The 27,557-nt window shown below is 43.9% G+C and overlaps 1 protein-coding gene across 2 annotated transcripts in view; it reads left to right on the forward strand.

The window, feature by feature from the left end:
- INPP4B (inositol polyphosphate-4-phosphatase type II B) overlaps nt 1-14,917 on the forward strand; it is a 3,177,224-nt gene extending 3,162,307 nt beyond the window's left edge. The window contains exon 23 of one of the 2 annotated variants that reach the window (XM_069631181.1): nt 18-14,917. In XM_069631181.1, the coding sequence (XP_069487282.1) occupies nt 18-288 (271 nt within the window). In that variant the 3' untranslated portion in view covers nt 289-14,917. Of the gene's footprint in view, nt 1-12 lie in introns of both variants that reach the window. The other variant, XM_069631178.1, reaches the window with a different exon arrangement.
- The last annotated feature ends 12,640 nt before the right edge of the window (nt 14,918-27,557 follow it).

Raw genomic sequence — 27,557 nt, forward strand, 5'->3', positions numbered from 1 at the left:
CCCTTTCCCCAGAGAAGGATGCCGCATAGAGAATGTCATGAAGAACATTCAATGCAGGAAGTACGCGTTCAACATGCTGCAGCTCATGGCCTTCCCAAAGTATTACAGGCCGCCCGACGGCACGTATGGAAAAGCAGACACCTAGGCACGAGCGCACGGGCCTGGTGCCACAGGTCCATGCTGGTCGCCCCAAAGTGCATATTGCGCGTACCCCGGAACGGAAGAGTGCAAGAAGGCAACGAGTTAGAGCACTGGCGGCATACAGGCCTAACTTGTTATTGGCAATAACATGTGTAGGCCATCAGGACATAGAGACACACGATAGCTCTGATTGGGTGAAGGCCTCCCAAACCTGAAACCCAACTACACGTAGGGAAGCTCTCTGACTTTTTATGTTTACAGCAGATGGTTTAAAGGGCTTGGTCTAGTTGGTCATGATCACCATTGACGTTGGCTACTACATTTCATTTCTTGGGAAGGTATTCTGCCATAATATGTTCAATGTGTTGCAAAAAACCCTCCTTGGGATTTCAGAGCATCCCATGGGCAAATCTATGGAGTGTGAGGTCCTTTTGGGGGTTATATATGTGTACTTAAAGGCAGAAGACATTTCTGTGATGTGGAGAAGCGTTATGAAATGCCAAATGCCAGTCTAGCTCATATTTGATGCACACCTGCATTATGCTTGTGGAGTTGGCCTATTTCACACAAATGTCCTTTTGTTCATAATAATCAAGAAAGTCCCACAGTTTCGTATGCAGATTATATGAGAGTTGATTTATTATATCGGACAGGAACAAGTTGTCCCAATGATACATTCTTTTGGGTTGTCAGGATTAGGGCAGGGCTCATCAACAAAGCAATTGGTACAGTTCAGTTTGTCTTCGTAAAATGATGCAGCAGCCAGTGTTCCTGATGCAAAATAATATTGATGCAATACTCTAGGCGATTCCTATTAACCTGTTTGACCCGGCTGGGATCGGGTGTCGCGGTCTTATGTCTTTTGGCCGACACCCAACTGGTCCAATTGTTTCTCTCAAATTCTTTTGAACTTTTTTTCCCTCCAAAATTTAAACGGTTGGTTGGGGTCTGGCAATATTGGTTCGAGTGGGGTTGGGCAGAGGGTGTGGGAGATTTGATGTTTTTCTGCCTGTATTCTGTGTAAAAAATAATTTGAACAGTTAGAATTTGATAACACATAGGTGTTGCGTCACTGACACAAGAGACCTGCCTGGAGAAGTGTTCCCTCTTGGGAGAGGGGCATCTGTGAATCTGTAATGGGCACTTCAAGAGTCCGAAAACACTCTGAAGTGGCTAATAGGTGGCATACTGTTGTTAACCATGATCCTGAAAATACAGACCCACATCTGTACTTCACATCTTTCTTCTGTGCCTCAATCCCACTCCCGTATCACTATATCTGCCACGACCCACATCTGGTCTGCATGCAGTAAACTTCCATTAATGTGCAGGCACCCATCTCTATCGATAGGCATCTTCTTTGGACCTCTATTTACCTCTAGTCTATTCTCTTCTCCCGCTTCTCCAAGGGCTAAAAGCCTTCTAAATCGGCAACATGTAGGTGCTGTACAAATCAATGAGAATACAGTATGCGGCCCCTCTTGGCCCATCTTTACCCACTCCTCGTCCCTTGGCATTGATCTCTGTGGGCTCTCAAGATGCCCTGAATTACACAAAAGGGAACATGTTGGTGTGAGGCAAAATAATGGAAAGGAATAAGAGAGGTAACTTCTTGCTCCTGCCCCATCACTATGTTTCCTATTAGCTTTACAGCTTTTCCCATGCACAGAGTGCAGCATTGCAAAGTGGTTGTTACTTAGTGGTAGGTTTACTCCTTTGTGGGAAAAGGGTGGGCATGGGATTTGTGCTGTCAGATGGTTGGCAGAAATCTAGTGCTGTGGTGGAGAGCAGGGAGGTGGTTGTCGGTGTGTGCAGAGCAGTCTCTGAACGTACTTGGGGTGTATCCTTGAGGAACAAAAAAGTACTTTCCCATGAAGCAGAGGAGTGGACCTGAGGCAGTGGAAGTGGGAGGGGCCAGTGTATCAGCATCCAACCGGGCCCCATCTTTATCTGAACCAGGCGTTTCATTTCATCGGCTACATTTAAATCTCAACTTGTCCTGGGAGCTGAAAGATGTTTGCCTTCTAGATTAGGAGGAGACCATTGAGGGTTTGGGGGATCTCTAAGTTCAGTCCCCCCCCCATCACTTGAGCCAGCCACCAGTTTATAGAGCCACCAAGGTATAGAGAAGCACTAACAGTGGCCGGTGGGCTGCGAGGGGAGCCCAGTATGGGACTGTGTACGCATTTGGGTCATTAAAAAAGTGAGAGGTTTTAGGGTGTAAAGGTCTGCTAATTAGGACCAGCACCCCGCCCCCTCCGGAACTGAGTGCATCTGATGCAAACCTAAAGCACTTAGCGCAACAAGGTTTTATATATTTATGTTATTTAATTATTTTATACTGTGCAAGTCTCATCCAAAGGAATTGGAGTGCATAACAACACAATGAACAAATATCCTGAAAACAGTTATGATGGTTAAAAGTCTCGACTGAGAGTTATTTAGGAAACAAAACATTTTTACAGCCCTTAGGAAAGAGTAACAGGGAAACGGCCAAGCGTAACGTAGGGGGCAATAAGTTCCAAATCTGAACGAGCCTAATCGGAAGTTTGGGACTTCAAAACTTTAGTATTATTAAGACATAAAATATCTATGCTGCATGTTGATCTAGAACCACATGCTATTGGAACTTTTCAGCTAGATCGGACGGGTGCTTCATCGGCAATGCAGCCCAGTTTGAAAACAATCTGCGGTGGAGTGGCAGCACATCTAAGCAGGTAATAATTGGTGTCATACAGTCATATTTCCGTTTCCCGTTCACAAGCTGCATACACGGCAGATTTCAGAGGTCGGAGAGCACTGTATTAGAAGCTCCTAATACCACAGCACTCCCCCATCATGGCTGGATAGAACTAGCACTTGTGTGACTGAATGAAAAAACTCAGCTAGAGTAAAACACAGGCTTTGAACAAGGGAAAGTTGGAAATGATCATGCTGTGCTTTCTTTTCAATTAGGGTTTTTAGCAAGAGTCTACTATCCAACCAAAAGCCCAGAGATTTTACAACCGGAGCAAGGGTCAGTGTTATCCCATCTTTAGCAAATTTAAACAGCCAAGCGGGGGCTTGACATTCATTCCCAGGAGTTGCAAACAAAATATATTCTGCTTTTAGGTCGTTAAATTTCAGGTTGGAAGATGTCATCCATTTCTCGATTTCATACAGACATGCAACTAAGTTATGAAGCTATTAGGCTGATGGGGCTGGAAGATAAACTTGGGTGTCCCTAGCATATTGATGGATGTTGGTCCCAGACCTATGAACCAGGTCGCCCAATGGTTCCACATTAAGTTTCAAATTAGCAAAAGAATGGAGCACTGTGGAACACACGCGTCAATGGGAGACTGTACGTTCTGATGGATGGATTTGACCTGCACTGCTTGGAAGCGGGAATGTAGACAGGAAGTAAAGGAGATGAGAACTTTTAATGAGTAAGGTGTCATCTAAATTGTGAAGTGTGGCCATTTCACTGCTCTACTGTCCACAAAATCCTGATTGATAGGAATGTAAAAGTTGTCAGTAAGGTTTACAAATTGAGCAACTACTGCTACTCAATCAAGGGACAGTGCACATGTGTACCGGTCAACATTGGAAGGGAGCAGGCAGCAAAGGTAGACTCCGCCAGAAAACAAAACCATTCATTCTCTCCACTATGCCCAAAAGGATTGCAGGATAAGATCAGAAACCAAATATGGTGCCCAGCCACCTGAGAAAATGGGGAAACTAGATTGATCTTGCAGTCTTTTTCTGCCGCTGTCACTCTCTTGGAACCAGGGTCAATCAATTTCAACCAGAATTTGTTGATGCACCCCGTGATGTATGCATTTCATGTGGTAGGTGTGTCCCCACAATATTTATTCTTTGTGTTGCCCCCTTTCTTTGCTGTGTGCTATGCACTATTGTTTCTTGTACTTCCATAAAGTCACAGTCCATCCAAATTTTCATAGTTGGCCTAAAGAGCCAATATTGGTTCCTTATATAATTCGTGAAATAAATAAATGCATGTTTTCCTCCATATTTCCCCATGTGCAACTTTGATCTCCTCATCGTAGTCTTTGCTCCTCGATTTCCCCAAACATCCTCTCTCCCTACGTACTTCCAGCCCTCTGCCTTATTCTCTCACTCTTAAAATGAGGGTTACCTGGTCACAGCCCAGCCCCTTTATTCCACACTCATTTTCTTTACTTTCTGCTGGGCTCTGTTCGCCACATCATTTGTCCCCTCCTTCTTTATTTATTTGGACTTTATACAATTAACTACTGGCCACATTTTCAGGGGGGAGGTGGGACAAGGAAGGGTGCCCATGTTTCAGCTGTCAGTGAATACAATTGGTGACATCAAATGTCTTCTAGTTCAGAGTGTGCACACTGGATTGGCTTCAAGACCGTGTGGCGGGCACACACAGCCTTGCATGGCTCCTTGGCAGGTCTATTGCTCAGACGGCTCCCTGAATATCAACTGTCCAGATGCCCCAGGTCGCCCTCCCTAAACCACCTTGCTGCCGAGAATCCAGTTGCAAGCAACTTGGTGGTGTGGGGGGTCCCTGCTTTTCAAAGGTCCCTCATGCTGGAACTCTCTCCCTACCCTTCTCCTTGTGGAACTGGTTCTCTTCACGCACGGGTGGTGTACAAGGCAATGTTTATTAGGCACACAGCCTTCTACGAACAAGGTCAGGCTCAGACTGGCATATAGGGCAATGCCCGGACCAAAAACACAAAATGCTAGTGTGGGCCAATTTTTGGGGTCAGTCGGCCACTTTTTTGGCCCATGTGGGACACTTTGATAGGTTACTTCCCTATGCGGCTGGTAGTTTTGACCAGTAAATAAATATTCTGTAAAATGCACAATTTGCATCACATTTTATCCAAAACCTCTCCCTGGGTTAATACACAGTCTGTCACAAAAGGAATGACTTGCCATTTGCAACTGTGGGCTACATTTCCAATGGTGCCTGAGACAATTGTATACCCCATTCTGACCCTGAACAAGGTCCACTCTTTCTCTGGAATAAAATTGTGGCATACGACCCAGCCTGCTCCTTTAGATCCAGTGCAGTTGGCCTACCAGTGATTGCCAGATCCAAAGGAGCCAGCATCCTGAGCAGAACCCGTTCTGCAGTGGCTGCAAGGAAGTGGAGCGAGCTACTGTACCCAGCCGTCCCCACTAAAATGACAGAGGATTACACTACATTCCCCAATCTGCTTAAACCTTGTCGTCTAGCTGCTCTCTCACTTCAGCACCAGAAGTCCACAACCTATGGTGTCAGTGCGCGTACAAGAAAAACGAACACAGCACTGAATTTCAGACGCACGCTTGTCCCATCTAGCCCATGGACAGGTCATGTGATCTCATTTCAATTCTCTTCCATGCATTCATGCTAGCCACCAGAGGTGGCCCTCTGTCAGAGTGGGTGCATTACCAATACCCAAATGAAGACATAAAACAAATGGAGTGTGTTGTGTCATCAAGTGGGCTGATATTCCAGGCATTTGTTGTGAATGGAGGCAGGGTTGAGGGGATGACTGATCTTGGGAGTATGAGCAGTATGTACCGCTATCAGTCCAGCCAGTGCCCCCTCCCCGCTCTCTTAAAGATCACAAACCTCCCCCACGCCATCGAAACAACAAGCCAAGACGTTGGTGTGATGCACAACATGAACAATATCTGACCCTTTACATTGATAAACGTTCCCCCTTTCACACAAGAGCCTAGGTGACATTCAAGCCTTAAAATGGCTGAGGGAGCAAAGGTCACTGTGGTAGATGTATATGAGACCTTTCGAAGCAGTGTTCATTATAACCTGGGAATCCCAGCATGCAGCAGGAAGGCTGCGGCCTTCAGACAGCAAATATTGCATTTCTGCATTTCTGTGCTGCTTCTAGTTCTTCAGCCATTAAATGATTAAAGCTCACGCAGAGAGGCCAAATTCCATTACCATATCTCACCCTGCCTTGCGTTGAAGCCGGGTGACTGAAAAATAACATAAGATATGTTTGACGCGCTGTAATGAAAGAACTCCGGAGATGTGTGGCTTTGGGGGAAGCGCGCGTTGGCTTGGCGGGAAAACCGTGCGCGTTATCTGTAAAATAGAGATTACAGAGCGCAGTTTCTGGCAATTCCTGAAATGAAGGCCCGATAACCTATTCACTGCCAATTTCTAATCAAGCCATAGCAAAACTGTCTTCTAACTCACTCTCTTCTGCATACACACAGCTGTTTAAAGTGCTCTGTTGAAATGTGTTTTTACAGGTATTTGCTGTTGTTTTCTTATGCAATATAAGCAGCAATTGCCTCACAGTGAGAGATAAGATGTGATCACAGAATTTAAAAGCCAGTCTTAGCGAATCTTTGAGAAAGCCTCAGTAAGCCCGCAAACCAATTGACAACAATTGTAATCGAAATATTGTCACATGAATGCAGAATTTCTTCCCCAGAGAAACACCTAACTCATTGGCCTGTTTAGGCACCTGTGTGACAAATGTATGTCCACATGGATAAGGCAAATGACATGATATTGGCCATAAAAAGTATTAGTCGAAACTCTCATACACAGCCTAGTGATACGAGAAAAGATGATGTTATATTGTTTTGCATCCTGACTTGTATACCACAGGAGGATGGCTTAGTGTGGCACACAAAGTTGACTGACAGAGATTCCATTATTTCTTATCAGCTAATTCCTCCTGCGGTATTAAGGCGTGATTTGAATGCTAGTGTGATGCGTATTTGCTGTAGTCTTTTTTGTGATGGAGCCGGTTTAGTTTTATGCCGAAGCTGGGCCCATGTCCCAAGTATTGAGGATTCAGAAAGACAATATGCCACTTCTTTTTGAAGGCAGGAAAAGTAGGAACTAAAATGAGGAGCTAGAAAGACAAAGAACCAAGCGAGCAAACACAATCACATTTCATTGTGCTAAATAACTAGCAAGAAGGCAAAAGAAACGTGTGTTCTCTGGGGACGGCAAAGCCAAAACATTCCACAACCACAGTGCGCGAACCACAGTTGTCCAACCAGAGCACTTCCATGGCCTAAGTGCCTAGAAAAGAAAGAACATTGACAGGGCTGGGCACAAAGAATAAGATTCCACGTTGAACATTCATTGGCCAAGCTAACATCAAAATAAGGCCCCAAAGTATTTTAAGATTGCAGGAAGTACTCCTGTAACTGTCAAAGTCCACCAATCCCATCTAACAATTGGTGTATTGCACCAAAAGCTTTTGGCTTCAGGGCACTGGCAATTCACAAATTCTTCCCACTCCCATTGTTACAATTGAATTGGTTTCTTCAAAACATCACACAGCCCTGTATTATCAGAGCTTGCATGGTTCAAGCATGCTTGCCATTTGCCTTTTTATTTATTCCAAGCGCGCATACACCAGAAATACATGGATTAAGGAACAATTTCTCAGTTACATAGCTAAATGAAGGTGGTTCCTTTTCTTGAAGGTAGTGTTGCTAAAACTTTTGCCTTGACATGACCCCATTTTCTTTTAATAACTAAAAATGTGCCAGTGTTGTTACCCTGCCGCTACCTATTCTCACAAAGCTAAATTGGTTATGCCTCAAAATGATTGACTGGGTCCCACAAAGTGACCCCATCAAAGATTTGTGTGTTTCCCACCCAGGGCTTGTCAGAGATTTTGACCCTTATTTAAAATATGAATTCCAAAGAGCAAGAATAGTTGTGCATTTTCCATAGTGTAGAACAGTTTGCCTGGACACACCTCCATCAATGACAAGTTATCTATTTAATACTAAAGAGCACATGGTGGTCAATAGGATTTGGGGACAAAATCATGCATCTACAAAGGTGCTCTGGGATTTCATTCACTATGCACATACAAGAGATTGTTATGCCTTAAAAATGATTGATCTGGCCCCACCAAACAACCCCATCTCAGCTGTCTATGGATGCTTCTCTGGATCCAGACCCAGCAGTTTGCGTAACCCTGCTACAAGTTTACCATTTCTTGGATTGTCCCATCGTCTCCCATGCTGGTTCAGCCGTATAAATATGTGAACACAACCGGTCACTGTGTCCTTATCACATCCCCATATACCAGCCTTTTATGCTACTCGTAAAGTACATAAAGGTATCATTCCCCCTCCTGGCAGACCTATAGTGTCTGGGATACAGTCCATTCTCGAGCCTCTCTCACAATTTATTGACTATTTCATCAAAGAGGCAGTACCCAAAATGCGAGCCTATGTCAAGGACTCCACAGCCATGTTGAATCTATTGGATACCATCCAAATTAATCAAGAAACAGAATGGCTTGTCACCATGGACATTGAGTCCCTGTACACAAAAATACCTCAACAAGCCACCCTTTCCATGATAAAACACCTATTGGAATCATATATTGAATTATACAACACACCATTTGGGCTGATAATCCAACTGGCAGAAATAGTTTTGACAAGGATTTTTTTCATAGGTGATGATCTTTTTTATCAACAGATATATGTGATGATATTTTTTATCAACAGATATCAGGGACGGCTATGGGCGCTATCTTCGCCCCTAACCTGGCCAATTTATATGTCAATGCTTTTGAATGTGATGCCATCTACCCTGCTTCTAATCCTCTTCTAGACAAAATCAAAGTCTGGAAAAGGTACATAGACGATGTCTTCATGATCTTTACAGGCCCACAACAAGACCTTCAGGCGTTCCACTCTTGTCTTAATTTGCAAAATCCACATTTAAAATTCACATTGGAATGTGATTAAAAAAACATTCATTTTTTGGACTTACACATCACTGTAATTGAAGATAAATTGTGTTCCAAAGTGTACAAAAAAGCTACTGACAGGAATTCCTTGTTGACATACTCAAGCTACCATCCACAGGCATTAAAAGACAACTTGCCCTTCGGCCAATTTCTTAGATATTGGAGGTTATGTACTTAGACAGCCGACTATGAAGAACAAGGAAAAAATCTGAAGAGACAGTTGGCTAACAGAGGTTATCCTAAGAGGATCATTGACTCTACCTATAGGAGAGCCCGGAATATTCCAACGTGTACGACGCTGCAACAGAATCCCAAACCACCCCAACATGATCACATCACGGCAGTTTTAAGTTATTCACCTATGGTGAATAAACTTAAAAGGGAAATAAAGACCCTATGGCCGATTCTAAAGACAGGACAACACACGTTGGAAGAACCAAAATTTCCTCTCAAAAGGAGAACAAATATCAGGGATAAATTAGTAAAAACAGCACGTGAAGACAAAGAGAAATGCCCGGCAACCATCTGGCAAAGTACTTCTCCAACTGGACACTCCCCATGTGGGTCTTGTTTTATGTGCCCACAAACCGAGTACACCAAAGAAATCGACCTTGGATTACGCACCCCTTGGACACAACGTCATCTGACCAACTGCAACACGTCAGGAGTTATTTACCTGATAGTATGTCCATGCAATTTCAAATATGTGGGTATGACGAGACCAATAAAAAAATGTATGATCGAACATCGTTCTTGCCTCAAGACAAAACAAATCAAAGCCCCTATGGTCAATCATTTCATATCAGAAGGACATGGCCCGGAAGAATTTAAATGGACAATAATTGAAAAAATCCAAATGCCAAAACAGGGAGGGAATTATCACAACATTCTTCTTAGGAGAGAACAAAATTGGATATTCGGATTGAACACACATAGGGTGGGCCTAAATGAACAAATCTAATGTAATGAGCTAGCTGTTCTCCCACGTTAAGTTGACAATAGCAGAGTTTCCCTGCACCTGCAATCCATATGCAATGGCTCTAACTTTAGAGTATGCCTCATAGGGCTTTTCCATCTTTATTTGTGCCACACATCACCCTGCTTTTGACAGCAATGCTAGATACAATGCAGTTTTTAGAATGTTAGGCACTTTGAGCGCTTGATGCTACCGTTTTATGGCATATTGTTTCACCTAGATATAGTGCTGTTGTATTATTATTTTTTTTTTACCTTTTAAAACAGCACTCATTTAATTTTATTAATTTCATTGATTTGCATCATGACGCAAAATGACAAGTTTATACATCCTCTACTTTTTTCTTGGTTGGTTTGCACACGCACGCACCACATAACAAGCCTCATTGTGATGCTAATTAAATACAGATGCATCTTCTTTGTTTGGCATGCGTGCAAATTTATACTTTATACATTGCATCCTAGTCTGATTTAAAGATGGCCACCCATGCGGACTAAGCCAATATGGCGTCCTGACCATAGAGCAGCGACTGCCCTTGGACGCTCTTTTTACTTAGTATTAGAACATCGCGACCGCACATAAAGATATCACAACCGGAGCTGCAGAGCTGCGGGAGCAGTGTTGTAGACATGTCACTTTATCTACCTGTATCCACGGTAAGCGCACGGACCCCTGGTGCCACATTGATATGTCAGACAAGTTTTGACTTTGCTCGTACTGTGACCGCATACTAAGGGTAGCCTGGCTTGCTTACGTTTCCCTCCAGGAAGGAAACAAGTCAGATTCACGCCACTGTCATTAAGAACAATCAGCGTTTTTCCTTTCCATACAATCACGCCAAGTAGAACACTGACGAGCAAGTGAGGTCTATGATGCACATTTGCCAGTAAGCCTACACAGTCTTTGTACATTACTTTTTTTTAAAAAAGCACCATTTGACAGCAAGGTGTTTAAAATTGCTGTACATTGTTTCCTTGTCTCTATCTCATAGGAGCATTTGATAACACAAGTCTGTGAATTCTTATGGGCATCGCATTTTTGCGCCCATTCCACACCATGGCGGTAAGTCACACTTACCACCCTGTACCTATGATGCATGAGTGGGATATAAGGATTACCACTTATAGCACACATACAGTGGTAGGGTTGGTCTACATTATGGGCACCCCTGAGCAATTATCCTGGTATACCTTGGTAAACCGTATGAAGCAATACATACATTTTTCAGCACTTTATGCATAGCAAGTTTTACTAGGCATAGTACAACATGGGGCATAAAAGTGATTTCCTCTTTTCTCTGTTTTTCTGTTACCTCATGAAGAAGTAAGGAACACACTTATGCGATAAAGTAGTTACCCATAAGGGAGTCAAAACCCCTCTGACATGAACCACTACTACATCCTGATGAAGATGACCTGAACAGCTATGGTTATGAAACCGGTCAACCTTTTTTAGCATGAGCTAGTCTCATGCCTCTTATGATCTATGTATATAGCAACCTGGCATAGACTGTATCAAGTTAGCTAGACCTGAGCCAAGCATCAGGCCTTTTTCAGATTTTTCTGTGAAATGTTATCCATGTTTTAAAAAGGGATTAATAAGCATTGAGCCTCATATGTGTGTTATGCTGTATCAGTACAAGTTGATAGCTTTTTCTAGGAACTGGCACTGCATTGGCTAATAAAGACTAATACATTGCAGTGCATAGAAAGCACTAGAAACATCTAGAACTGGGCATTGTCTAATGTAAAATGCCCACATGTTGTTGTTGTGATTAGTAACTTGGAACTGAATTTTTACCAGTTTTTGTAGGAAAAAGGAAATAAACTTCCTCTATTCTATCATCTGTCTACAAGCGGTACTGCCCCTGATGCTAGGGCTGGTCCGCTGAGATACAGAAAAACACGGGTTGTTAAGTGTATATGATGTACTGAGAACACATATATATTATGTTCAATAGAACAATCTCTCTGTAGACCGTGATAGTGAGAACATGTATTCTCTTTCACGGTAGGAATGCAAAATTGACCCTAATAGGTCTCTAAATCAATACGCATTGTGTTTCAGTATTCTTTATGAAAACCAACACAATCTAAGCTTGGACAGTCCGAGTAAGTGTGCTCTAAGATTTAAGACTACACCATGTATAACCAATGCCATCTTATTGGCACCTCAGGTCCTGATAAACATCATGCTTTATGGGAGGATGCAGGAGCAGTCAATAAAACAAAAAAGAGGCAAGGGGGATGCTGTGAAAAATGATGTGTTCCAAAGTGTATAGGAAGGATTTTGAAACACATGGCACTCAATTTGGGGGTGTGACTTCAGGGGGCATTGGCTGTTGTCAAATCAGAGAAGGATGACCATTCATCTACAAGACAGATCTCCTATGGTGGTACCCGTGCTGTAGTGTTAATAACACAGGAGATTCTACTAGTGTTCCAGATCGTTCTCCCGTTGACAGGCACATTGGGGGTCTAATGTCAAGGAGACATGTAGAACGTAATCCATCTGCATTGAGTTATTTTTTTCTGGATTGCTTTTGAGACACCATCATACTATACAAAAGATCTTGCCTCAAAAGTATTTCTTCAGGTCCAGATACCTAAAAAGGGAAGATCTTTTAAGGGCCAACAAAGATGCGGTAGAATGATTTTACGAAATTATGCACATTTATAGGGGGGAGAGGTGCTACCTTTAGAAAGCGGAAGGTGTCATTGATGCAATTTTCACAGGATAGTTCTCATGGGAATGGAGGGAATCACGGCCACAATTATGCTTTACAAGAAAGAAGCTAAAATAGAAGAGGCATGTTGTGGAACAGTTGTAACGTCTTGGACATGATACACTTTTTATATTTCAAATGCACATCTATGACATCATTATTTATGGCCAGAGTTCCAATTGCTGCCATATTGTCTACTCGATAATATAGTAAGAGCAAATCATATTTACCCCATAAGAGGTTTACTGGGTAAATCTAATTTATCAATGTCCACCAATCGAAAGTCATAGTGATCTGCTTGTGGCCTCCATTACCAATGCAACAGCAACACAGGAAACGTGTAGCTAAACAAAATGTTAATGTTAACAGTTCCAAAAAGTGATGAAGGAAAAGCTTTGAATTAATCATAACCGCTTGCACGGATGCAGGCATCAACTGTTTCATTGTTTCTAGACAGTCTGCGCCATCACAGACTATCACCAGACACAGGCAAGTCTGTCTTGACTCTCCCAACACAGTGATCATTGCAGCCTGAACTGCCAGCTAGGCCCTGTCGCCTTCCATGGGAATACAAGTAAATCCAGACTTGTTTCAGCTTTGTTGAGCATCAAGAGGGGAAGGTTGGTTCACTAGACGCAGCAAGCAAGGAGCCCACGTCTGGGTATATCTTCTCCCACTTAGGCAAACCTACAATTGACGCTCAAAAGTGAAGAATATAAAGCTTTGAATACATTGATACCACTGGTAATGGTCCTGGAAGCTGCCACGGAATCATTTGTACCCTTCTCTGCCATTGCAGATGGCCTGGCCAGCAGCCACATGTAAATCAGTCTTGAACCTGCCACCAATGGCGGAAGTCCAGCCCACACTGCTATGCCAGACCTCCTTAACATGGGAATACAATTATTCATACCCCTTTTGGGGTGGGAACAAGTCGGATTTACATATGACTTTTCAACTTCTGTAATGGCATTGCTGGCTGGAAGCGTGGTTTGCAGGTTTGCGCAAATCAACGCTAGTGGTTTTGATTGGTTTAACACCTGCTATCCATTATTCTTCAGTTTTGCAGATGTTCCGAGTTCTACATGAAAAGAGTTTATGAAAGCTAGCGCAAATTAAGTTATCTATGGTCCCTTCCAATCAAGATGGTGAAATCATCACTTGGGGAAACACAAAATGTGATTTGATCATGTTTTCTATTGCTGGTTGGATGCACTTTGCTTGCAAGATGCAGATGTAAAGTAGAAGCAGTCTGTTTCAGCCCACTTCTGTATTACTCTTGGGATGGGGTCCCTGGCCTGCACATTCAGATCAATGCTTTCCTGATAGCACTCCTGCCTATCACTATGCTATCATCACCCATGCTCTCGCTATCATCCTAATTCCTTCTTCCGATGGCCATCCTCATGCATCTGGGACTCTCACTATTACAACTGTAGCCCTTCCAATGTAAGGCAACGTTTGCACAAATGATCTAATTTGTAGAACTACATATTGTCATGAGTGTGCTAAGTGACAAAATGAGGCAGACTTTTGAGAGTAAAAGGCTTCCATTTTTGAACACCCAAAGAAGGCTTTTCCTCACACATGTGTACAGGTGCGTTATAAATGGCTTATCATATCATATGATATATCAGCTTCATCAAAGACTAGGTTGGGGTATAGCTTAAAGTGGCTTGACACCAGTTATAGGGTCCCTGGGTTGCTAGTTTCTCTCTCACCTGTATTGGGGATACTTTTCTCATGGGGGAGTAGTAATAATGAAACATCAATACATGCCTAGTCTAGAGATCACAATAGAGCTTTATTTCTCTCACTCCCTCTGGTCCTGCTTCCAGATGTTTGCTTTGCTGCAGTTTTTAAGCTGGAGCAGACTTAATAAAAACCCTTTGTGTTAACAGGATGAATCCAATGCAATTTATGTAGACTGACTCAACTGCATTAAATGCCCAAGGATCACTCTTGGCATGCTTTTTTGGAAAACCTTCTGTTTCACAATTGTTTGTGAATGTGTGCATGCGCAACACTTGATCTTTACCTCCATCGAAGGCCTCGTCAAAATCCCTTTTGCACAAAAGAAAACATATCCATGTTGTGTTGTGTTGCCTTACGAATTATGTTTGCAGTGTGTTACTTTGGTTTGTATGTGTTTTGCCATTTCACAGAGTCACATGAAACAAGCCCAACATACATTGGAATAAAAGGCCAGGTGTTCATGCGCAGCTCCATCAGTATTTGCATTTTATGGTGTTATATGGTGTTTTCCATTGTGTGTGTGACCCATATCCATTGTACACTGTGTGTATACCTTTTTATTTAAATAAACATTACTTTTATTTTTTATGTTTCTGACTGGTGTATGCTTCTCCATTTCCATTGTCATAATTGAACAGTACCTTCTGCAACTGTGAATGTGTAAATGTGTCTTATTGCTTAATGCACCAAATTCTTCAAGAACATAAATTGTGTGTACAGCAAGTTAGCACACAACATGAACATCACTCAGTTTCCTAAATGGCGGCTGCACAGGTCCTTCAAAACCAGACTGTGTCAATGCACTCATGAGTGCCAGGAGGACGCCCGAAGATATGAAGTTGCGCTTTACAAGACCACTTCTATTCCATTCCATTCAGCTGGTCTAAAATGCATTCATTTATTTCATACAGTGCTAATGAGAAAGGTTTGTTAACTTTCTTTTGCGCCCTCCCAATGAAAATCCGACAACAGAGACTTATTGTGATGTCATAATTTGACCAATGTAGGACTTCTCGTGGCACCACAATTCAGGGTCTAGAGAACGCGAATCTGATTCTTTAAAGATGAACTCCAGTTTCCAGGGAAGAACGCATGTGTTGATCCAACTCAGTGAGTTGTCTGGGAGATGTGTGGGTTAGTCAATGAAATAAAAGCCGGACTGTTAAGCGATGTGTGTGAAGACTCTCAGGATCACTGTTTGCTCAGCCTACCAAACGAGACGCATGGCTGCACCCACTAAATTTGTATGTATTTGTATTAGTAAAATATAGCTTTTTAATAGCTTTTTTAACAACCTAAAATTCAGACATAAAAAGACCATTGGGAAATAATAAAATATTAAAATCCACAGCAAATACAGAAATTCATCAATTGGAATATAAAATAAATTTACCACGTGTCAGACATAATAAAAACCATCAGTAATTGCTAAAATATTAATCCACAATAAATACAGGAATTCATCAAATGTAATGTAAAACCAATTGATCATTTAAGATGTTTACAGTATTTAACGTATGAAAGCAAATCATTTTTCAATTCGCCCCCACATTTTGGTAAGATGATAGATCAAATTAATATTATTCCCATCTAAATATTTTGCCCAAACACTGTTTGGATCTGAAAGAATTTCGTTAATAGCACTTGCTAATAAAACGTATCTTCTCCATTCAATGAAGGCATAACAGTCTAGCAATGAATGCCTTTCAGTTTCCAGGACACCTTCATCACAGATCCTACAAGTCTGCATGTGTCTTACAATGGCCTGCCGTCCCCCTAAAACCTCCAGCGTGTTGACCAAATTATATTGAATACGTACGTATTTATGTATAATCCAATTATCAGGGTATAATACAAAATAAGATGAGGACATGGAAAATTCAAGTAACTTTGTATGTAATCACAGGCTAATAGTTTGGTGGATACATTCCCCAAAGATTGTTCAAGGTCAGCATCATAGATCTGAGCTTTAATGCTAGCTGTAAGTTTAATAAATTGTATTCAGAGCGTATAATGCCAAACGGCTCAAACCAAAGACACAAGTCTTTGTACAATTTATGGACGACTAAATTGGGATCACCTACTGTCGCACTCTGGATTAACAGCAATTATAGTACAGCAATGTCCTTGAAGGAGCAAGTAGTATTGTTAGCATAAAATTGAGTCTACTGACTTCAGTGGCGCTATAAACAGAAGGCAGATAAAATTCAAGATACACAAATTCAATCAAAATGGACATAGACAAGTAAAGAAGGCTTTTTAAACAATTCCTTTCAATTTTTAAAACCGCTCAGTATGCCTAAATGTCCAAATCTCAGATCCATAAAGAATGACAAAACAAATGTTGCTTTTATATAAATGGATTAAAGAAGCCACAGAATAACCAAGATTATCTTTGGCAAATCTTTTTATGGCCCTAGTAAGTTGTTGCACTTTTTCTTCAAGTCGTTTCACATCATGATTCCATGTAAGACGTTTGTCAAAAATAAGTCCCAAGTAGTCATAATGATATACATGTTGGATTATCTATTCACCAATTCTATCTAAGAATCACTTACTAGACCTTATCAAACCAGGACTGAACACCATAGCTTTCTTCTTATTAATAGGGAAATCATTGGATTTCACATTATCACAGAGGTTATCCACAAGCAGTTGAAAGCACTGTGGCATAGAGTCAAGCAAGACCAGTCCATCTTCGTATGCCAGCCATGAGAGCCTTTGCAAGTGATCCTCCCCAACGTGTAGCTCGGGAGCATCATGTTGCTTGCGGTAACCTAAATTGTTGCTTGTCAGTTGCTCTGGGCTACAGTGTGGAGGCCTGGCAGGAGGTGCTGAAGGGACGATACCTCAGTACCGGTATAGCCAGGACAGTGTCCTGGACTGTGCAAGAATGTTGGCCAATGAGCGTGATGTGGTTCCAATTTGACTATTTTTGTAAATGTAAGATTTGAGTTTGTTTCCACCATGCAAATCTCTGTTCTCTTTAGATACATTGCCCAGGAGGTAACCGCGAAATCCCCACTGAAGTGATCTGTAAAGCCTACTATGTAATGGCCTTTATTTATTTAATCTTTTTCCTCATTAAGTTAGCAACATTTAAAAACATGTATATTCCAATTCGCATAGAACAAGACCAAAATAAAAAAGCAGTTTTAATATATTCAAACAAGCTACATATGAAAACCTAATCATTGCAATTAATTATATGAAACACAGCAATCCATGCATGTTCATGTTTACACAAAACAGAGAAACAATGACAAATTAACAAGACATTAACCAAATCTTCATCGACTCTCATGTTGCAAGCACACTTTGTCCTTCGCCCTGACCACCTTCATTTATTGAGGGGTGGTTACATTGAATACATACCATTAGCATCAACCTCCTGCATTCTGGGGATCTTATGTAACACATTTCTGCTTGCCATCTTGTATGTGTACGTAAGTCTGCACATACAGCTAAAGAGGGCCGCTTGGTATATTTTGGACATCTGCCTCTCTCCCCATCTGACAAGCTCTTGCTTTAAGAGCTATTTTGAGTTGACTTAATGTGCCAGGTTTATTTATATCAACCCCTATCCAAATGCGCAGCGCCTTACAACCCCTTCACCACCCCATTACCACAAGTATTTTTCTTTACCGGAGGAGGCTGCAATCTCGCTTACACTGAAATTAACTTTATGATTAGCAAACAATCCCAGATGTGCTTTAAAAAAATATGTTGAAAATCTTACCTGGGCTTGCACCTTCAAACTGAACACCCCCAATTCAGCTCATAAGGTGCTACCAGGTGTACTTGAAGGGAGACCTGCTATTTGGCACAGGAATTGATTTTGCAACCAGGACATGACACAGCCACCCCCGAATTTGGTGCCATAAAATATCATGACACAGAACTTTGCCTTATATATCTCCAGGCATTTGTCCAATGTGAATGGCCCAAAACTGAAATCAAATTAATCCTTAATGATGCCCTTTCCGCTGTCTTCTTAAAATGATTGACCAACGCACCACTCATGGAGAAGAGTAGGCTCAAATAAAAATGAGACTACCTCATCATCTCTACATACGGGCAAAGATCATAAGTGACCTGACTATGAACAAGTCCAACCTGCCTACTACATTCAAACCGATGATCAATGAAGGGCCATACGAATCGGATTTCTCGCCTATCACCATCCCTGACATGCTTGCTATCTTGACCTCACTGTCTCCTTTATCGTGTCCAGAAAATATAATTCCACCTAATTGGTCCTTGAACATAAACAAATCTTTCCCCCGTTCCCGGTCTGTTTTGTAAATTCGTACGTCCGTAATAACCAGGTTCCTGAATCCATCAAGGTAGTTACTATCACACCCTTGACCAAGAAACCCTGACTTGACCCCAAAGACACAAATAACCTGAGACCTATCACACACTTCCTACTGAAAATACTGGATAAAACGGCAACTGTCCAATTCCAAACATTTGTCGAAGCGTCTGATATTCCTCATCCTAGACAGTCTAGTTTCAGGCTGTCTTATAGTACAGAAACAGCCCTCTTAGATCTACAGCCTCACATGTTGGCCATTATTGACGAGGGTACCACTGGATTACTCGTATTGTTGGATTTGTCATCTGCTTTCGATCTTTTAGACCATGAGCGCCTCCTTCACACACTGAGAGATGTAGGGCTATGCAGCCTGATACAATTAACTGGATTCAGTCATTCCTGTCACACCGAATGTCCAGAATCTGTTGGGGGAAATGCCACCTCTCCATCGACATCCATTGCCTGCTGTTTTCCACAAGGGGCCTGCATGTCTCCTTTAATGCTCACTCTTTATATCAGGCCTTTATGTAGCCTTCTGGAAGACTCCAAGGCCTTCTTCAGCAATTATGCTGATGATACTCAGCTAATTCCTGAACTCTCTGGAGACTACAAGCTTGACAAAACTAATTTGGAGCAGATTTACACACAGATTGAGGCCTGATGAACCTTAACTGGATGTTCCTGAATGGGAATAAGACAGAACTACTGGTTTTCGGCTCACCTCAGGCTAGAGCCAACCTTGAATACCAGTCGTTCTCTATTCATGACTGAAGCATTCCAGCTTACAAGAAGATTAAAACACTAGGCTTTTTTCTTGAGCCCTCACTTAGCTCCGAAGCTCATGACAACCAGACTGTTAAACCTGCTTGTATCATCTTTGTTTGCTGAAGAACATCCAACCTTTTCTATCCGAGTCCAACTGCACATTGATAGCATGAGCTATAATACGATCTAGACTTGACTACAGTAATGCCCTATTGATGGGTGCAAACAAAAAGAGCTTACAAAAACTACAAGTGTCACAAAACAATGTAGTGCGTATCATTAAAGGGAAACTAGTAGAGAACATATCACTAGTAGTGAATAAGATCTGCATTAGCTCTCGATCCCTGCATGGGTACAATTCAAGGCAGCTGTACTTGTTCAAAAACGTATACATGGAACGTTACCAGTTTATCTTAACAGTATGGTGTGTCAATACGAGCCTACAAGAATACTCTGATCATCGACACTAGCGTTGGTTAAAAATCCTAGTTTCTAGCGGGCCAGTGGCCTAGGAAGGTCCTTTCCTGTCACCTCCGCTGAGATATGGATTTCTATCGCCTTAGACCTGAGACTACGAAAGGACTGCAAAAGGTTCCCGTCAACAACTAAATACCCTAGTCCTTGAGTGGAATACTTCTCTTGTTGCACTGAGGCCTAACTGCACTGTTGTGTCCCGTTCTTTTTGTTGTATCCCTGTGTTTATGTTCCAGCGCCCCGATGCCTGTGGGCTTTCTGCCCCTTACAAATAAATCAATAATAACATTCATTTAAGAGCTAGGTACACAGTTTCACTCTTTTCCTGAACACCATCATTTTTAGTTTTTAACACATTTAATTTCAATCTGTAGTTTCCAAAATAGTAATTTGTGTATATAGCAAGTCCTGTTGGAAACCTGCCAGGGTTAAGTCCAAAACAGAAGTACTAGACTAAAAGTGTGAAAAGAATACATTGAGGCCAACTAACATCCCTGATTTTTTTACTTTATTGTCCATGGAGATAGCATAATGCCTGTCTGTCTATACAACTGCATTAAACATAAAACAATTCGATGTCATTTGACAACGTGGCTCTCTCTAAAAGCTCCTATTGTTTCTCAATACATTTTTTTGTTGTCTATTGCAATTTTGATATGCTATTTTGAAATTATAAAGCTGGCCAGCCGTGTACACACCACTCATTAAATCATGGTTCAATTTTCTTTTCGATATTCTTTCTGCATCAAACCTATGGAGCATCCCTTTCTGTAACCTAGACCTCCTGAACTGGGGACACTGTTTGCCAATAGATCTGTCCCGGATAGTTTTAACCAAAGACTCAAACAAACTAACACTTTGTTTTGTGGCCAAAGAACATTTTAACTGTTTTAAGATAATGGTTTTTAATTTCTTGTACATTTGTAACTCTTTACAATGCCTCCTTGTCGAATGTTGGCATCACCTACCACCCCTCTGGCTATTGGACATCTTTTTCTTGGGTCCTTCCCATGTTAATTTTTCAATCAGAAATACAAAATTACATAACGTTCCTAAAGAAAAAAACATCCACAGTAGAGTAATCAATGACTGAGGAATAGTATTACTGAGCTTGTATGCTTAGGAATGCCCAACTTGCTCCTAAAGATCCCAGAAACATCCCTAGGCAGAACCGCAAAGTACACCTGAAAATCAATGCTCCACTTGTGATGAGATTTACTGTCCGAATGTGTGCACCAAAATTCGTACAAATATTTTGCTCGAGAACCAGGAGCCCCTGCTAATATCTTTTTATTCCTACTATATTTTGAACAACTTGGCTCATCATATCTGGATACAAAGGTCCTACTGACCACTCAATTTCCTCAAAAGTTTCGGTAAACAACCACTTAATGTCAAATGAAGTTAAAGGTCTTGCAAATTTCCTTTACTAGAATTGCACTTGGTCTAGATAACTCTTAAATACTGCAAATGTATATGTTTTAAAGAATAGATGTTGCTCACCATCTCATTTGATATGCACATTTTGCTTATTGCGCACAAAAGATTCGGGACCCCTGCCCTGTGGGTTCCCAATCAGAGAGGATTGCAGTTTGCACTCACCAGTTTGTCAGAAAGGTCTGCAAGATAAAGGTTAAAAGGGAGAGGGGCCAGGATAGCTCTCTGCTTCAGCCCTAGAGTACCAGCACCCTTCAGAAAGTCTGTTTGGTACATAGGTATAAGGTTAGCCTTTTCCGCCCTTGATGCAGGTGGATCAAAGATAGCCAGCAATCTGTGGTTTTGTGGGTCCGATTTAGGACCTTTTTTATGAATGGGCACTATAACACTTTTGCTCTAAGTCAAAGGGAACAAATTAATTTGACTAAAAGAGTGGAATAGCCGGAAGGGTAATTTGCCCCACCATTCAGGGTCAGCTTTTATTACATCATTGGAGGTACCATCCGGGCCAGGGGCACGGGAAGTCTTCAAATGTCTTAAGATGGTAACCAGGTCTCTCAGAGATAAGGTAAAGTGCCAATGTTCCATGTTCAAATCAACTGTAAAAGTAGCAGTCTGGGGTTTATCCAGTGTACTCTTAATAAATACAGCCCAGCCAGCAGAGATCACGTTACTAAGCGTTAACGGAAGACTTGCTTGAGATCTGACTAGGTGCCAAAGACGTTGATTATCCCCCGTGTGAATCATGGCTGCTATTGCCTGTTACGTCTCTTTTCTCCTCTGATTACGATATTGCTTTAGCCACCCAGAGTACAGTCGCTTGCGTTCTTTAACTAGCCCAGCGATTATGGACACATCAGAAGTTCACGTTAAGCGTATATGGATGTCTCTTCTTAAACTTCTCTTGGTTAAGAAAATGTTTTAATCATATTTATGATTGTGAGTGCTTTGTGGAGGACTGTGATTTAAAGCTTCCATCACACAATTTTGCGTATTATCCAGGACACGAAGTAAAGATTCCAAAACGAATCTAGAGGCATTAGGAACATCACTAAGATCCTGGGCATCGTGATTGTCAGTTTCAGCAGAGGAGCAGCATCTACAAGTTTGTCAAGTTACAATAAGACCGCCATTGGCATAGTAGACAAATATTGTTAAGCCTGACTTAGGCTTGTGGCATTCCAAGTAAGCCTATTATTTCTTTCATTCACTACAGTTGGACCAATTGAACTCGTAGGACAAACTGCAGGGTCAAGATCAAGCACAATGTGCAACGTGACATGATCGATTTCTGCTCTTGGAACAATAGATCAATCCAAAATTGTGCTGAAACATAGCAGAGGGGCAACAAGCGTAGCCGATAGTGCTAGTAAGGCCTCCTGATACTGTAGATTAATTAACTGGATCATGTGGGCAGCGACTGTTCATCATGCACGTATCCTCCATGCCCAATTGCGGGTTACTCTTTTCCTTTTGCACCCCCAGTAGGTGCACCCACACATGTGAGGTACCTTTTTCGCCGGGACACCTGTGGGAACGCAAGAAGGTATGACATCTGTTGTTGGCGACGTGTTTTGGTGAGTGGACACAGGGAAATGTCTCTGAAATCGGCTGGAAATGAAGACAATTCTCAGACATTTCTCTCTGGCCACCCACCGAAACACAACGCCAACAACACATGGCCTACCTTCCCGCGTCCCCACACGTGTCCCGATGAAAACGGTACTTCACATGTGTGGGTGCACTTACCAGGGGAGCAAAGCGAAAAAGGGTAACTCACTGGTAACCCCAAGCGTTTCGCCACTGCCCATTTTGTTCATGTGGGCAACCTACAGAATTGGGCCTAGGGTGTCGAAGTCAGCAAGAGAAACAGGGAACCCCATGCATTTCCCAAAAGAGGACACCCCTGGGAATCCACAGAGGTCTGACTTACGCAAATCGGCCCAGGATTTATTACCCAGAACCCCCGGCAAAGACCCACATGGGAGAAGGGTGCGCAAGGCCAGGGATATTACCGGCGACTTTGCTGGAGCCCTGGCTGCCCTGCGTTACAGCTTCTCCCCACCAAGGAGTCTCGGCAGTGTCCCAATACCTCCCGAAGGGAAAAGCTGTAATGCAGCCCAGCCGCAACTCCAGGAAAGTTGGAGGTGATCTGCCCAGACGGGCCATTCACACTCACACCACCAACAATCCAGCCCCAGTCTCACCCACCCCACTGACAGTGGGCCCTAACCATAGAATAATAAAAAACAGTACTCCCATAACGTTGCAGCTGCTCGGGTAGAAAAAGCTGTAAACGAAACAAAAAACATGTCTTACCCACGGTCACACCAGCAAAATGTAGCCCTCCCTGGGGGCAGATAAGGGGGGGGGCTGTCCTGCACTCCTCCCTGGCCTCAGGCGTCCCTTCCTAGGAGCAGATATCTGGTCCCAGGGAGGGCTGCATGACATGGCACCCACTCCATTGCAGGTGGGGTGTGGGGAAGTCGATGCCCCATACCATTAGAAAATTCCCTGTCCCTTTGGGGTGCCCCACAGCCCCCCTAAAATGCGTTCCACCATTTTCCCTTTTTTCCTTTGGTAACCCAACTCCCTTGGTGCAGAGAGGCACATTGGTGTGCCAATCTGGCCCCGGGGTGCCCAAACCTTACTGCCCCACACACAGGGGGGCCTGTCACACCATTTTTGTGGGCCCTCTCCCCCCACACCACAAATGGGTGGCGGGGGCACCTCATGCAGGCCTCCCTGGGCCTCCTACAAACGGCTGCATGAGGTACACCCCCCCTCCATTTGGGGTGGGGGAGAGAGCTGCCAACAATGGTGGGACAGGGCCACAGTGGGTGGGGCAGTAAGGTTTGGGCACCCCGGCATCAGATTGGCACACCAATGTGCCCCTCTGCGTCAAGGCAGGTATAGTTAACAAAGAAAATAATTCAAAATGGCAGGCTGCCCTTTAGCGGTGGCGGAGGGGCCCCTACACAGCTGTGGCATTTTCTAATGTGAAGGGGAGTGCCCCTCTCCACCTCCATCCCAATTGGAGGGGGGGCCATCTCATGTCACCCTCCCCAGGGGCAGATAAGTGGGGGGGCTGTCCTGCACTCCTCCCTGGGCTCAGGCGTCTGTTCCTAGGAGCAGATATCTGGTCCCAGGAAGGGCTGCATGACATGGCACCCACTCCATTGTGGCTGGGGAGGGAGGGTGTCAACACCACATAGAAAATTCCCTGACCCTTTGGGGTGCCCCACAGCCCACCTAAAATGCGTTCCACCATTTTCCATTTTTTTCTTTGTTTACAAAACTTGACTTTGCACAGAGGGACACATTGGTGTGCCAATCTGGCCCCAGGGTGCCCAACCCTTACTGCCCCACCCACTGGGGGGCCTGTCCCATCATTTTTTATGGCCCTCTCCTCCCTCACCCCAAATGGGTGGCGGGGGCACCTCATACAAGCCTCCCTGGGCCTCCTACAAACGGCTGTGTGAGGTACACCCCCCTCCATTTGGGGTGTGGGGGAGAGGGCCACCAAAAATGTGTGGGACAGGCCCCCCGGTGGGTGGGGCAGTAAGGTTTGGGCACCCTGGATCCAGATAGGCACACCAATGTGCCCCTCTGCGCCAAGGCAAGTTTCGCAAACAAAGAAAATAATGGAAAATGGTACACTACACTTTAGGGCGGGCTGAGGGGCACCCTAAACCGCCAGGTAATTTTTTAATGTAATAGGGGGTGACCCTCTACTCCCCACACCAAATGCAGGGGGGGACATCTCATTCAGCCCTCCTTGGGGGCAGATAAGAGGGGGGCATCTCATGCAGCCCTCCCTGGGGTCAGATGCCCCTTCCTAGGAGCAGATATCTGCCCCCAGGGAGGGCTACAAGGGGTGCCTCCATTTCTCCTTGAGGTGAGAGGGAGAGGGCCACCCTCCTTTTCTGTAAAATATATCCCTGGTGGCTAGTGCCCCACCCACTCCCACCCAAAATTCCTTTTTATTTTTCCCCCTTCCCTGGGGGCAGATGATCAGCCATCTGCCCCCAGGGTTGTACACATATGTGCCCCCATTCTTTGGGGGCCGGCGGGGCGAGGGCTTCTTACTGTAAGCAGCCCCACCTCCCCCCCGCATTCAAAGACATCCCTGGTGTCTAGTGGCCATTGCTGCCCGCGCATCGATCCGCGGGCAGCAATGCTGTCACACAGGGTGTCCTTGGATAGGGGAAAATCTCCCCTTTCTAAGGACAACCTTTCCGTAATAATCCCTGGTGGCTAGGGCCCCCAAACCCCCTCCCCCTTCCCATCACTTTTCTTTCCCCCAATTTTTAAATTTTTTTATGCCCCCACCCCTTGGGGCAGATGGTCACCTGTCTGCCCCCAGCGGTCTTTATATATGGGCCCCCATGCTTTGGGGGCCGGGGGGGAGAGGGCTGCTTACTATAAGCAGCCCCCCTGCCCCCCACGTCACAAACGTTTCCCTGGTGGTCCAGTGATTGCTGCCTGCGCATCGAGCGCCCTGCGCCCGAACCGCGGGCAGCAATGCTGTCACACAGGGTGTCGTTGGAAAGGGGAGAATCTCCCCTTTCCAACAACACCTCACTCGATCTCCGGCTTGAAATACAGCCGGAAATCGAGGTTGAGAAAGGTGAACACTCACCTTGCATTTTCACTGCAGCAGCCCGAAATGGCTGCTGTGGTGAAAATTACTTTCACTTTCACGCCGACGTGCATTACGCACGCCAACGTGAAACTGAAGGTAATCCAGCCCCCTGGCAGTGAGGGGGGACCTCCCCCTCACATAGCCCGGGGGTTGGATTAGAGTTTTGTGTGATCCCTGCTTAGCAGGGATCACACAAAACAAGGTGCCAAAAAGGACAAGCTATCTCGTCCTTGGCACTGCGTATGCAATTCCAAGGACGAGATACCTCGCCCTTGGCACTGAAGGGGTTAAGACTTAAAGGAGAGAGTTAACTGCTCGTCCCATAGAAGCTGCACAAGAAAAGTCTCATTAAAATGCACAAAGGCCCCTGCACAAATACGTTTGCCCCTCCCTCACTGCCCATGAATTTAGCGCCTCTCCCAACATTTGAAGGGTTAGCCCCTTGAAATGTAGGTTTTGTTGTGCCCCTAAACACAAGCACACACAGCATTCACCATATACACACACGCACACCCTGCCATCCATACATTTAAGTGTGTACCCTTTCACCATAGAGGCACAGGCAGCCACCCATACATTAAAGTGTGCACTCTTTCACGATACAAGCACACCCAGGCAGCCACCCGTACATTTAAGTGTGCACACTTTAAGCATACAGGCACACACACCCTGGCATCCACCCATACCTTTTGGTGTGCACCCTTTTACCATATACTCGCAGACACAGCCACCTATACATTTAAGTGTCTAGGAATCTCAAATAGTGGTGTGCTCTACCTTTGTCTACCAGTTTGTAAAGCCTAGGCCTTTTCTCCCAATATCTAGGAATCTCAAATCTAGGTGTGTTTTCTCATTGCCTGCCATCTGTGAATCCTAGGCCCGCCCTCCACCTAGGAACACCCAGCAACCATTGAAAGCAAGTAGCAATAGCCAGGTCACTGCCCAAGTTAACCTCAGCCCTCTTCCATCGTGTAGTATCCAGCCAGCGCCCCTCTTAGACCGTCCATCCATAGATAGAGGAACACCTAAACCTAACCCACTAATTGGACAACCACCCATAGAGGGCATCCAGCTATCACATTGCAAGAGGATGAGTCAAAACCAACCAAACCACACAAGGCCCTACAGGCAGGCCACCACCGCCCTGTAACCTCAATACCCTAACCATCCTACTACCAAGGACCACAAAATGCACCGACACAGAGTTGGACGCCACAAAAGAGAATCGGAACAGAACGCATCCCAACAAACACTACAGCCAACAGAACAAACTTCATGAGAAGAGAAAAAATCCTGTATCTTCCACCGTACCTCGCCTCAACCGCAGCACCTCGACACTTCAATGCCACCGACAGGTCCAGACATGCTGAGAACGAGCTGGAACCTCGCAAAAAAAAAGAAGCAAGGACCCCAGAAGAGAAAGGTACAAAACCAAAGCCCTCAATCTGTACATCACAAAAACACAGGGCTGTGCCAGCAAACCCATCAAAACATAGACGACAAAGCAGAATAATTCATCAACCCAACCATCAATCTAACAGACCGCCGCAATGATGAAGCAGACTTCACAGATCACCAACCAATCTAGG

The sequence above is a fragment of the Ambystoma mexicanum genome, chromosome 6q, assembly GCF_040938575.1.
Source record: "Ambystoma mexicanum isolate Mex_15411 chromosome 6q, UKY_AmexF1_1, whole genome shotgun sequence".
NCBI lineage: Eukaryota > Metazoa > Chordata > Amphibia > Caudata > Ambystomatidae > Ambystoma > Ambystoma mexicanum.